Below are 13050 nucleotides of genomic sequence, written 5' to 3'. Positions count from 1 at the left end.
CGCGTCGCCTCCGTCTTGCGTTCTCGTGTCATTTCTCTACAGCTTTCCAATTCCCAAAGCCAAGATGAGCAAGAAAAAGACTCGTGTCGATAACTTGGCATCCCGCCTCAACCTGGTGATGAAATCGGGAAAACGTAAGCAGTCCTGAAACGATTCTGCAGGACCAGGATGCTCCATCAACAAACAGTAACGAGTCTTAGTGTTCATGGGCACGAAAGCTTCCCGGAAAGCCATTCGTGCAGGACATGCAAAGATCGTCGTGTTCGCACGCAATTGCCCCCCTCTTCAGCGCGCCGAACTCGAGTATCTTGCCATGGTTTCGCGCACCGCGGTCCACCATTACAGCGGAACGAATGTACGTCGGCCCCACTTCACCCAATACCCTCACGGGTGCCCCCAGGAGCCAGCTGCGCCACTCTTCCATGAGGTCGGCTTGCGACTCCGGAGGGTGAGGTTGCTCAGCGATGGGATTTCTATTCAGGATCCCGGAGAGCTCACACGCTGATGTTCATCATAGATTGATCTTGGCACGGCCTGCGGGAAATTATTTCCCTGCTCTGTGCTCGTCGTTATGGACCCCGGTGATTCGGATATCATTGAATCTCCTGCTCCTGATGCGTCCGAGCCTGAGCCTGCACCCGCGCCCTTGCCTCATCTCAAAATATCCAAACTTTGATAGGCCATAGTGTCTTCCCAAAGACGTGTTCAGTATGGCGCGGGAAGGTTCTCCTATCATTATGAGACAACGATACACGACAACGATACACTAAGCTACTTTCGCGCTTTTTTTTTTAATCATCGGAGTTCATGGCTGGGCAAAGGCGTTCAGATGATTTATGATACCCCAGTTGTATCTGTTTCTACTTCTATCGTCAGTGACATTATTTACCAAGGTCATTTGACATTTGCTGCCCGTAGGCAACTCTTCTGCTTTTCTGTTCATGGGCTCCCACGATACATCCCCCTTTTAAATCTCTAAGTCCTAATGGAATACAATTCGGAAATCAAGCTCTTCAAATCGGCAAATTTCTACTGCTATGGTTGGTGTATATTTTACGGGAAACCCCCAAACCACGTTCCATTTAGATCTTGACTTATTTTCGTAGTCGCAATTTGAGCTGCGAGCACCCATCTTCAAACATGAGTACCACTAAGCGACCAGGACTTCAACTTCCCTTGGAGTTCGGGTTTCATTGTACCGACGTCTGAGTGCCGCCAACCCCCACGTTCTCAAATGGATAATTGGCGGGGAATGCCAAGGATCCACCGACGCCCGCAATTATCCTTCGACAGATCTGAACAGACGATCGCCGCTGATTATAGCCTGAAGTCTGATTTCAGGCTAGACATGTTTAGCCTGAATGTCCCCCCCATGGGGGAATTTAGCATCAGTCTCCGAGAATCTGCCGAGGGAATGTGTCCTTGTACGCTCTTATAAATGAGTCGGGGAGTGGCTTCCCAGAGTTATCAGATCATTACGCCACGGTCCCAAGATGAAAGCTGCCGTCTTATCAGTGCTTGTGGCGGCGGCCTCGGCGGAGACCGGCCTAGATGGCTGGTTGCGATATGCGCCGTTGCCTTGTTCTCAGGACTGTCAGTCCAAGCTACCGTCGACTGTTTCCATTCTCAATTCAACCGCAAGCAGTCCCGTACGCACTGCTGGGGAGGAGCTACAAAACGGACTGAAAAGCATATATGGTAAAAGTATCCGGATAGTACGCGGTGGAGGCAATTCTTCGTCTATCATTGTTGGAACGCTGGAGCAGTACCAGAATGCCTATGGGTCACTAAATGGTCTACCTGACCTCATCCCTGATGGCTTTTGGCTCAGTACAGAGGGCCACCAAGTCAAAATATTGGGTCAAAACGAAAGGGGTGCTCTGTATGGAGCATATGAGTACTTATCACTCCTTGCTCACGGCAACATGTCCGAAGTGGCCTATGCAAGCAATCCGGCTGCTCCGATTCGCTGGGTGAACCAGTGGGACAACATGGATGGGAGCATTGAGCGGGGATATGGGGGGCTCCTCTATCTTCTTCAAAAATGGTAGAGTTGTGAGTAATTTGACACGCGTCCGCCAGTATGCTCGTCTCCTGTCATCCATCAAACTCAATGCGATAGTTGTCAACAATGTCAACGCAAATGCTACCCTTCTGACCTCGGAAAATATCAAGGGGCTAGGAAGAATCGCGGATGTCTTTCGACCGTACGGAGTTCAGATCGGGATCTCCCTCAACTTTGCCTCTCCTCAGACGCTCGGGGGGGCTCGATACTTTCGACCCTCTGGATCCATCTGTCGAACGATGGTGGTCCAATATGACCGACCAAGTATACCAGCATGTACCTGATCTGGCTGGATATCTCATCAAGGCGGACTCGGAGGGAGAGCCTGGCCCTCAGTCATATAATCGAACGCTAGCACAGGGTGCCAATGTGTTTGCCAGGGCAGTGCAGCCGTATGGCGGCGTAGTCATGTTTCGTGCTTTTGTTTACAACCAGCTCAATGAATCGAACTGGGATGCAGATAGAGCCAAGGCGGCTGTTAACTTTTTCAAGCCTTTGGACGGAAAGTTTGACGACAACGTTGTGGTGCAGATTAAGTACGGGCCTATTGATTTCCAGGTACGCGAGCCGACGTCTCCACTGTTTGCAAATCTTTTCAACACCAGCACTGCTATTGAGCTGGAAGTGACCCAGGAGTATCTGGGACAGCAGTCTCATGTGGTTTATCTCCCTCCTTTGTGGAAGACCGTCTTGGACTTTGACCTACGGATTGATCATCAGCCGTCTGTTGTCAGCGACATCATCAGCGGCGACCGCTTCAACCGCCCTCTCGGTGGATATGCCGCCGTTGTCAATGTTGGAACGAACATGACATGGCTCGGAAGCCATCTGTCGATGTCAAATTTCTACGCCTATGGTCGCTTAGCCTGGAATCCGGCCGACGACCCGCAAGACATACTTCAAGATTGGGTCCGACTCACATTCGGTATGGATCAATCAGTACTTGAGACGGTCATCAAGATTTCCATGGAATCCTGGCCGGCCTACGAGAACTACAGCGGCAATTTGGGGATTCAGACTCTTACAGATATCCTTTATACCCACTATGGGCCCAATCCAGCCTCCCAAGACAACAACGGTTGGGGCCAGTGGACCCGTGCCGACCATCTCACTATCGGCATGGATCGCACGGTCTCAAACGGCACAGGTTACACGAGCCAATACCCTGATGAGATAGCAGCGAAATATGAAAATGTTGAGACCACCCCAGACCATCTTCTGTTATGGTTCCACCACGTCAACTATACGCACCGTCTACATTCTGGGAAGACCGTGATTCAACATTTCTACGACGCACATTATGACGGAGCAGAAAGCGCTCAAGACTTTCTCGACCAATGGAACTCGCTGAAGGGGAAAGTTGACAGCGAGCGATTTTCGCACATTCGGCGGCGACTTGAGTATCAGGCAGGCCATTCTATTATCTGGAGAGATGCTATCAATGGTTTCTACTACAATCTCTCGGGCATTCCGGACGCAAGAAAACGTGTTGGCAACCATCCCTGGCGGATTGAAGCAGAGGATATGGACCTGGATGGCTACAAAACCTATGATGTAAGTCCATTTGAAACTGCGTCTGGGGCAGTCGCTATTGTCACGGCTTCCAATGATACCGCGGGGGTGGCTACTACGACCCTTGACTTTGAGTCAGGAACCTACGACTTGGCTGTCAATTATTATGATCTGTATGGGGGAAGATCACATTGGAAGGTATCTTTGAATGATCAAAGCGTTGGCGAATGGGTGGGCAACAATGAAGACTATTTGAGCCATACACCTTCAGTTTATCTTGATGGTCACTCAGCCACACGTATCAAGTTCCAAGACGTGGAGATCAGAAAAGGCGACGTCTTGAAGGTCGTCGGGTCACCTAATGGAGTCGAACCAGCACCGCTTGATTACATCTCTTTCCTTCCCCGCGGGGTTGTTGATTAGGTATGACCTATACTTTCGATGCCTCATACTTTCGATGCCCCTTTCAGTGGGGAGCTCCCAAACCAGGCAATTACAATATATGATGTTGGCACCAATTCTGGAGAGTATTTTTTGCAAACTAAACTCAGCTTCAAATTGAAGTTCATCACATTTGCTTCGCCTTTAGCCGAATAGATGACAACATGGAGTCCAGGTCGCGGTTACAAGATTTGGCCACTGGTAGACAGTAGTACCATTAACATACTTTCACTGCAACTCACTTCCAGTGCAACTCCAGATAATTCTTTACTAAAAGAGCTAGAAATGTCCAATTCCCGGACAGTTCCATATCCATCCTACATATAAAGCCACTCAATTAGTATATATCATTATTTGTCGCTAGCGACACACGGGTAATCCTGCTAAGCAAGGTTATCAAAGAGCTATCATACCGCTTACTGAATTAAGGGAAGCTAAATTGGCCCATGAATATTCAAGAAAGCGGCAACAGAAGAGATATAGTCAATCTTCAAAATTTATACACCATAAATACGCCAAGTAAACGAAATTGGAAATCGTCAGAAATCAATGTGGGGTCACGCTAGCCTACATTAGGTTAGCGGAACCATCATCGGCCGCATTCCGGCGCGTCCCCAGATTCGTTTCTTGCTTTCTTCGTTTCACCCTCACCGACCTCCCACCTGCATGAACCGCCAGAATGACCGACTTCTCTTCTTGGAAGGTCGCAGACCTGAAGGCTGAGCTCAAGAGGCGCGGCATTCCCCAAACTGGCCTGCGCCTGAAGCAACAATTCATCGACAAACTGAACGAACAAGACGCGGTCGCCCGATCTGAAGATTCAACAGCTCCATCCAACACCGAAACCCAGCTCGAGCCCCAGCCTGAGCCTGAACCTACCAAGGATAATGGACCCGAAACAATCGAGCAGGATACCACCCAAACGTCAGAACAGAAATCTGCAGAGCCCGCCGAAGAACCTCAACAGAACGCCTCCGAAGAAAATGAAGAACAGCCCTCGCCCCCCGCCCACACCGAAAATAGTGAGCCGGCGAAAGGGGATCAAGCTAATGAACCAATTGAGCCCGCGAATGGGTCAAAAGAAGGCAATGACCAAGTGGCTACAAAGAACCAGGATGTCGTTGAAAACCCAGCTTCAACTGAGGCTGAGGCTGAGCTGGTGGATCAAGGAGGGGAAAATGCTAATGAGGAGAGCGCTGGTTCAGCAAAACCTGGGGATGTCCCTGCACTCCAGACATCCGAAGCCAATACAAGGTTGTCAACACCTGTCCCAGTGGAAGAAGCCTTAGAAGACAAGCGCAAGCGCAAGCGCCGCAGCCAAAGCCCTGTTCCCACAGCAGAGGCAATTGCGAAAAAAAAGTCGCGGGCGGAAGAGGATCAATCTATCGGCCCCGCGAAGGACGACAACGAACTCTCCAAAGATGAGACTGTCAGATCACTGCCTCAGAAGGACGGACCGGCACCTGCCAAAGATGCGCGTTTTCGAGATCTTGTGGCTCCTACTGCACCTACTCCCATGCAGGAGGATATCGCCATGCCTGATATGGATGTGGAGCCCGCTGTGCACCCAGCAACCTCTGCACTCTACATTGATGGCCTCATGCGTCCACTGCAGCCCGCTGCCCTCCAGAAACACCTAGTCGCTCTTGCGGCTCCTATCGATACCGAGCCGGCCCCTGATGTTATACAGGAGTTCTTTCTCGATGCCATCAAAACGCACTGTTTTGTCAAGTTCCGCGATATCGCTTCTGCGAGTCGTGTCCGTGCAAGTCTCCATGGAATGATTTGGCCCAACGAGCGTAACCGCAAGACTCTACGGGTCGATTTCATCCCCGACGACAAAGTTGAAGAGTGGATCCGTACTGAAGAATCATCGCGAAGCCGAGCCGGCCCACCTGTCCGTTGGGAGATTCAATATGAGCGCGACGGGGACGACGGAGTCACGGCTGTTCTTTCTGAGGTGGGAAGTACTCGACCTGGTGCGTCGCGATCGCGCGAACCTGGCTTCAACCGAACACCGCCCCTGGGCCCTCGTGGCAGCCTTACCCAAGCTCCAGTAGACCCCAAACATTCCTCACACTCCGGACAGGGCTTTAAGCCCCTGGATGAGCTGTTCGACTCAACCACTACAAAGCCCAAGCTCTACTATAAGAGAGTCCCTCGATCCGTCGCCGACAAGCGTCTAGACCAGTTCGACGAGTTGCTCAAAAAGGGTCCAGTTCCACGCCGAGGAGGAAACGAGATGCGCCGTATCACCTTTGAGGATGATGACTACTTTGTCGATCTTGGACCTGAGTATGGGCCTGGATCACGTCCAAATATGCGTACCGGAAGAGGCGGACGGGGCGGACGAGGCGGCCGAGGCTACTATGGTCGCGGGTATTAAGCCCCTCACAAATTGATGATCAGTGAAGACCAGGGAATTCTGCTCCCTGCGTAGGAACGTGGCAGAACTGTACTATAGACCAGGCAGCTGTGTATGACTAGGCAACGTATTAATGAAAATATTTTCAATGGATAAGATCTAGTGGCACAGAATGCTTCATTCCCAGTAACCCCATTAGGGAAAAAGGAATTTGGGCCCTCCTATCGGAGAAATCTTTAACTTTTTTTATGCCCCTCTCCTCGCCAGGTCTATCATAGTCAGGCACGGAGCCACCGGTTCCTGTTTGGTTCATTTACTGGATGGCGGACAAGACCGATTGCACCAAAAAGTAAGTTGGGTGTTGCCAAAAATAACCAGGCTCAATACTCAAACAGCTGACAGTCCAATCACGAAAGGGGGAAAAAAAAAAAGCGCAAAGCCTGGGGTGTCCAGGCTCCCCCCGGCTCACAGAACGTGGCTAGTGGCTTTGATGGAGACTTCTATAAGCCACACGGCATCAAGGCTTAACCTGATTCCGATCTTCTTCCTTCATATTGCCGCGCTTGTCCCCTGTTGATCCTGTTGATCACCATCAACAAAAGAGCGGCAGAAAAAACAGACGACCCGCCGCCTTCTTCCCCCTTTCACCTCTCACTCCTTTTGTCGCGTCTTGTCACAACCCAGCTAGGATGGTCTGGACAGTGTGTAATACCACCGAAGAGAAGGAAAAGAGTATGTCTGTTGATCGAGATCCGTCTATAGCAAGCTAACCGTTGTAGTCTCCGAGGCCGACCTTTGGGATGGCGGCATCACCTTCCATGAGATGGCCCTTATCGTGGGCGGCGTATGTGGCGTGCTTGCCTGCGCCGTCTCACTGTTCCTGATCGTCGGTCATGCAACGCATTACAGCAAACCAGTCCAGCAACGGCAGTACGTTCCCATTCCTGGCTCTTCGAGGCTCCCGCGCGTGCCGACCCGACCGCTTGACTAATTGCCCGCGTCTCTCCGCGATAGTATAATTCGCATTCTCTGGATGGTACCCATTTACTCCGTTGTCGCATGGCTCAGTATCCTCTTCTACCACGACGCCGTCTACTTCGAGGTCCTCGGGGACTGTTACGAAGCGTTCGCGATCGCCTCTTTTTTCTCCCTCATGTGCTCGTACATCGCCCCGGACTTGCATAGCCAGAAGGATTATTTCCGCGGAGTGACGCCCAAGTCTTGGGTTTGGCCGCTGCCTTGGTTTCAGAAGTGGAAATGCTGTTTCGGACATCGTGGAGCCTGGCGGAACCCGCGCAGCGGCTTGACGTGGTTCAATGTGAGAATTGCATCGGTTGAATACAGTGGGTTTGAGCATCAGCTAATGGGTGGGTGTTTTAATAGGTCGTTTGGGCTGGAATTTTCCAGTACTGCGCGATGCGTGTTCTGATGACCATTGTTGCGGTCGCTACCCAAGCAACTGGAAGATACTGTGAAGAGTCGCTGAGCCCTGCCTTTGCGCATATCTGGGTAGGTTCCTCATAGCTCTTGGAGTTGTATAGGATTTGACTAACCCTACAGTAGGTCCTTGCCATTGAATCTGCCAGTGTCACGGTAGCCATGTACTGTTTGATTCAATTCTACATCCAGATCAAGGACGACATCGCAGAGCACAGACCTTTCATGAAGGTTTTGTCTATCAAGCTTGTCATTTTCTTGTCATTCTGGCAAACTGTAAGGTCCAATATCCTGCCTTACCTCTCCAGTTAACTAATGACCCTTTTTAGACATTGATCAGTCTTCTGGTCTCAGGTGGTGCTATCAAAGCAACAGATAAAATGGCCATGAATGATCTTAAATACGGCATTGGAGAGCTCCTGCTCAATATCGAAATGTTCATCTTCTCCATCATGCACCTCTGGGCTTTCCCCTGGAGGCCATATGTCATTTCGAGCTCGGAAAGCGAGGTAACCGACTTCTACGGCGCTGGCAAGAGTTCTTACGAAGGCGGCAAATGGGGCGTCAGGGCGCTAGTTGATGCAATGAACCCTCTGGACCTATTCAAGGCCATTGGACGCAGTGTTCGCTGGGTCTTCGTCGGTCGTAAGCGCCGCACCGAAGACATCAGCTACCGGCAACACAACGAGACAATCGGCCTCCAGACCTCCGGAGTCGACGGCACGGCCTACCAGGGCCCTGCGGGCTCTATGAGTGGAGGCCGTTACGGCATGGCCCCAGACGAGGAGGATGCGATACTATTGGCAAACGCCCAGTCCAATCCTGAAGCCTCGCACCTGGGTACCTCGCCCTACGGAGAGGAAGACGACTATCTCCATGGCGGTGGTCGCTATTATCCGCCGCACAGCCAGCCCTCGTACTACGACCCTACGCCGCCGCACATCACACCTTATGAACCCCACGATGCCATTCACAACCCTTATCCGACAGGCCCGCTCACGGAGCAGGTCCCCATGCCTATTCCTGAGCCGTCAATGCCGGTGCCGGATCCTTACCAACCCCCACCGCCGTATCCTGAAAGTTTCCATCGTCCATGATCATTATGACTATTTGCGTATAATGTTGGTTCATTTTGATTCAGTCTCCCATGGTACCATGCCCTTATTGATTCTGAACTCCGGGTGGCTGAAGCTTCGTCCCTTTTTGCCTTTTTTTTTTTAATTTCTTCCACGCTACCCATGAGCTGCTTCTGTTTTGATTATGGATATGAATACCCGCCATATGTTGGCATGTCCTTTCCTACTTCTTCCGGTGCAATGGTGCAATGTCTCTTGGAGGACGACCCGGGCCTTTTTATCCCATTGTGCTTTATTTTTAAAACATCTGGTGGCGTGTACTGTACAGTAGCATCTAACGATTGAAGAATTCGGATTACCTTGATACAAGTCCAAGATTGAGTAGCGGAAACACATATTTGTTTTAGTTCGTAATTTCGTTGGGGCTTTGGGGTTGGCAGATAATCTGAAAATGCGATCAAAGCAAAGCCAAACCAAGAATTCAAGCGCGCCTTTCCCCTCAGGCCTATGGATATCATTGGAGTTCATCAAGTAGCAGCTGCAGGATACTGTAGGATCGTCTTCTGCAGCTTTTACTGTGCATTCAAGAATACATGCTGTATTGCCCATCTCCTTGCATCAAGTGTTCGGAGAACAGCTCATCTTCGAACCGGGTGTTCATGGCATTGGGATTCTTGCGAGAGGCGGTTGTTTGACGCGCGCCCTGGATGATAGCAGATGCCCGGCCTAGTTCGCGTATCGCCCTCACATTTTCACCCATTTGACCCAGAAGAGAGGCGAGGAGTACATCGTTAGTTTGCGAGGCAACCTCTGCAGAGAATTCGGAATCTTCAGGCGGCGTAAGGAGAGAGAGGTTTGAAACAAGGGCATTGATGTCGCGGAGAATAGGGTGTGAAACTGCGGTATTAGAGTTTGCTCCAGCATCTGGCCCAGAGATGCTGAGAATGTAGTCCTTGATAAGGGAAATGCGCGATTGGAACATGCGGATGGCATTTATGCGTGTGTTGAGATTTCCGATCACTGATTTTGACGTTAGAACAAGTCGAGTAGAATGGCCAGCACACGTACGTTCTTCTTCTTCCTGGGTTAGTTGGGCTGGCTGGCTTGCTTGTGGCTTTGACGGGTCGTCAGATCCTTGGCCCTCGCTCTGGCCCTTGGGGATAGGCGCAACCCAAGAAGCTGCGTGGGAGTTCTTGGCGATCGTATCTACCCCAATCATCTCGGCTTCACCGGTTTCCACGGTGTACGGCAGCTCGCGGAAGCGAATGCTTGATGTTAACTCCTCGCCGTCAATCTGCATGTCCTTTGACGTATCCCCAGCATTATCACCTTCGAGGACACTCTCGTAGATCGTCAATGGGAGTTTCGCGGCGCGCGATTCGGCCGATTGGAGCTGTGAAGGATGGAATGCCAAGAATACAGCTGAATCATTGTAGTCCTGGAGGATCTGTCGATGAAGGGGGAGGTGGGAGGGAGTAGGGCCGGTGGGAGGCGCAGTTGACCACCATCCAACAATGTCAAGAGGCGGGTCTTTGTGAACATCCTTGACTGATAAGTGTTAGTCGCGGGTATGGCAAAGCAAATCGACCTCACTGCGGGGATGGGAGATATGATACTAACATTGCTGCACTCGCTCTTCAAACCATACTGGAGGAACAGAAACCTCTCCATCGGTCTCGGTCACGGGACACTCGAAGACCTGCTCCAACGTGACTTGCCGGCCATTTTGTTGTCCTAGAAGGGCACCAACAATGGGGCCTTGCTGCTGGCGGGCGGCGTGTCGAGTGATATGGTCGGAGATCGAGAGGAGAACGAGAGGATGGAGCTGGACAGTCAGCCCAGAGTCCGAAGACTTCTGGGATACAAGAGACCGAGGGGAATCCATCTTGATTCCCAGGTTGGGGAAGTTAAGTTGGAGAAGATGGATCGAGTAGATGTTGAGAAGATGCGGGTGTTTGGCCTGTTTGTTACTGCGGATCGGCCTGAGGCTTTGGTAGTTGATAGCTTCCCCCGCCATGCGATCTTAATTTTCCTTAGCTACACGTCCACCACCATGGCTATCCCATCCTCATTCGAAGTGCTGAAAGCGCACTTGGCCAAGATACAAGACGACCCTTCAACTGCACTAGACTTGACCCTGGTCGATCGATTAAAGCTCCAACTCGTCGAAGACACAGCTCCGGTAGTCCCCGCGACGCTCTTATCGCAGATATCGGCACTTTTACCTGTGCTCCAAGAAGATCCAACTCCCCCTCACCACCCTTGCCACCAAAGCGACCGCAAACTTCAGCTTCGCTGACCTTCGATCGCTTGGGCCTTCTCTCGATCTAGTTGCTGGCTTCAAGGCACCGTCACCACCAATCAACCTTTTGGCCCTGTCTTTACTGGCCAAGGCTGGGGAAACGTCAAGTGATGCAGCAATAGTCGCGGGGGACTCTGGCCTGGTGGCCTCCCTGGTGGAGCTTTGGCTATCTACATCATCGACGTCAGTTGCCCAAGCAGCTTTTGATACGTTATGGGCTCTGCTGGAGGTTGACCTGGCCAGCCCTCTTGAGAAAGGAGAATATGACACTGGAAAGGAGACACACGGAGGCCAGGGCCTGATGTGGCGCAGGGTATTCACTGATAAGGATGTGTATGGTCTTCTGTTTGGACTTTGCAGTCTACAAAAGGATGCGCCTGGTGACCTCTCTAAACGCGCACGTACGGTTGCCCAAGGGAGACTAGCAGGCTTCCTTGTCAAGGCCGGTAGTCGACGCTGGGATATCATATCGAAGTCGCAAGTGTACGATGTTGAGAAGAAGTATGGCAGCGATAGTATTCTGCATTTTGCAGCTTCTATCATGGTTGATACTAGTGATGTTCTGATGCATATGACGCTTCTCAACTTCTACCGCGAGCTGATTGAAATTGATGCCCCGGGTCTTGCTGCACGAGGATTTGTGGCATCTGCATCAACATTTTCCTCGCCCGCATTGGATTTCCTGATTTCCCAAAACATCCATTCCAAAATACTAGAATATTATCTCGATGATTCAAAGCTTGATCCAGTGGACTCGATCTACCTCGCGGGCCCGACCATGGCCTACGTTGCGAGATATGCGGGTTCATACCCAAACCATCTCCTGGAAAATCCTTCCACATTGTTGGACGGAATAACCTCGCGCATATCCCGAGCTCTCGCGATCCCTTCAACTCAATGGGCCCATGGGGAAGTTCCTACCGGTCACTTGGCTGTCTTGGCTGCCCTTCCCCGGGTACTTTTAGTGGAAGCTGGCAAACATGGCGGAAACCCCATGCTCTCGATTCCTACCCACCCACCGAATGAGGAGGCCTTTGGGGTCCTTGGAAGGATATTCAAAGGACCAGGACATGCATATTTATCCGATTCTATGAATCTCAACACCTCCGGTCAAACACCGACAGACTGGCATCATGAAGCTGCCGCAGCGCGCATGTTGTACTTTATCTACCTCAACCACAATCCTACCTTCTGGTCCGACATCGTTGCCGCAGCTGACATCCTTGTCATGAAGGATGCTGCGCTAGCTGCGATCAATTTTATGGACGCCATTGTGACTGCGAATTGGCAGCCCCTTCCTCCTGCGTCGCATGTCTCCGGCTCGTCCCGATTCCAGCTGCCTTTTGAAGAAAATTTGGGGCGGCTATCACCTGCTAGTAGTGGCCTCCTCCCTTTGACAGGCGCTTGGGCTATCCTCACCCCACCGGCGCTCACTACGCTTCTGCCTTATCTCTTCAAGCCACCTCGCTCTTATAATGAGTTTGTGGGCGGTGGCGCAGGGGATTCTCAAAACGCTGTTTGGAAGGTTGCGACCGCAAAACACGATGTCCTCGTGGCTTTGTACAATAAGCTTCGAGAGAACGGCAACCAGATGGACGGATTTGAAGATATCCTGCGGACATTGCGACAGCGGGTGAATGAAGGGCCTCTGGGGCCAGTGCAACAAGGAGCAGCTCAAGTAGAGGCCATTGGACTGTGATATCACTTAATAGAATCGAACTTCAGACAGCGGGATGGAAAATAGCAAGACCAGTTTACCTTTGTCGACTCATAGAGGCATCAAATGATCGGCAGCCTTATCTTAGCGCGGGGAAGAGGGCAGATTGTCGGGGCCAAGGCGGTCAGCGCGGAT

General features: G+C 51.3%; 6 protein-coding genes across 6 annotated transcripts; 5 read left to right on the top strand and 1 right to left on the bottom strand.

The window, feature by feature from the left end:
* Positions 1-64: 64 nt before the first annotated feature.
* N7468_008079 (60S ribosomal eL30 domain-containing protein) lies at positions 65-676 on the top strand (the record flags this gene model as incomplete). The annotated part of the gene is made up of 3 exons (XM_058477375.1): positions 65-134; positions 201-355; positions 518-676. The coding sequence occupies 3 exons, from the start codon at positions 65-67 to the stop codon at positions 674-676; spliced, it is 384 nt and encodes a 127-aa protein (XP_058327720.1).
* Positions 677-1493: 817 nt separating this feature from the next.
* aguA (alpha-glucuronidase) lies at positions 1494-4000 on the top strand (the record flags this gene model as incomplete). The annotated part of the gene is made up of 3 exons (XM_058477374.1): positions 1494-1973; positions 2083-2207; positions 2254-4000. The coding sequence occupies 3 exons, from the start codon at positions 1494-1496 to the stop codon at positions 3998-4000; spliced, it is 2352 nt and encodes a 783-aa protein (XP_058327719.1).
* Positions 4001-4697: 697 nt separating this feature from the next.
* N7468_008077 (SAP domain protein) lies at positions 4698-6404 on the top strand (the record flags this gene model as incomplete). Its single annotated transcript, XM_058477373.1, has 1 exon — positions 4698-6404. The coding sequence occupies one exon, from the start codon at positions 4698-4700 to the stop codon at positions 6402-6404; it is 1707 nt and encodes a 568-aa protein (XP_058327718.1).
* Positions 6405-7072: 668 nt separating this feature from the next.
* Positions 7073-8917, top strand: N7468_008076 (OSTA/TMEM184 family protein; the record flags this gene model as incomplete). The annotated part of the gene is made up of 6 exons (XM_058477372.1): positions 7073-7115; positions 7163-7313; positions 7398-7701; positions 7767-7892; positions 7947-8096; positions 8150-8917. The coding sequence occupies 6 exons, from the start codon at positions 7073-7075 to the stop codon at positions 8915-8917; spliced, it is 1542 nt and encodes a 513-aa protein (XP_058327717.1).
* Positions 8918-9479: 562 nt separating this feature from the next.
* On the bottom strand, positions 9480-10781 carry N7468_008075 (COP9 signalosome complex subunit 6; the record flags this gene model as incomplete). Its single annotated transcript, XM_058477371.1, has 2 exons — positions 9480-10444; positions 10517-10781. 2 exons carry the CDS (start codon positions 10779-10781, stop codon positions 9480-9482), a joined length of 1230 nt encoding a protein of 409 aa, XP_058327716.1.
* Positions 10782-10817: 36 nt separating this feature from the next.
* On the top strand, positions 10818-12897 carry N7468_008074 (uncharacterized protein; the record flags this gene model as incomplete). Its single annotated transcript, XM_058477370.1, has 2 exons — positions 10818-11081; positions 11134-12897. 2 exons carry the CDS (start codon positions 10818-10820, stop codon positions 12895-12897), a joined length of 2028 nt encoding a protein of 675 aa, XP_058327715.1.
* Positions 12898-13050: the final 153 nt, after the last annotated feature.

The sequence above is a fragment of the Penicillium chermesinum genome (assembly GCF_028974085.1).
Source record: "Penicillium chermesinum strain IBT 19713 chromosome Unknown utg000006l:1.0-2335141.0:1.0-2336784.0, whole genome shotgun sequence".
Taxonomy (NCBI): Eukaryota; Fungi; Ascomycota; class Eurotiomycetes; order Eurotiales; family Aspergillaceae; genus Penicillium; species Penicillium chermesinum.
The sequence above is the reverse complement of the archived record's forward strand: the minus strand, read 5'-3'. Positions and strand labels throughout refer to the sequence as shown.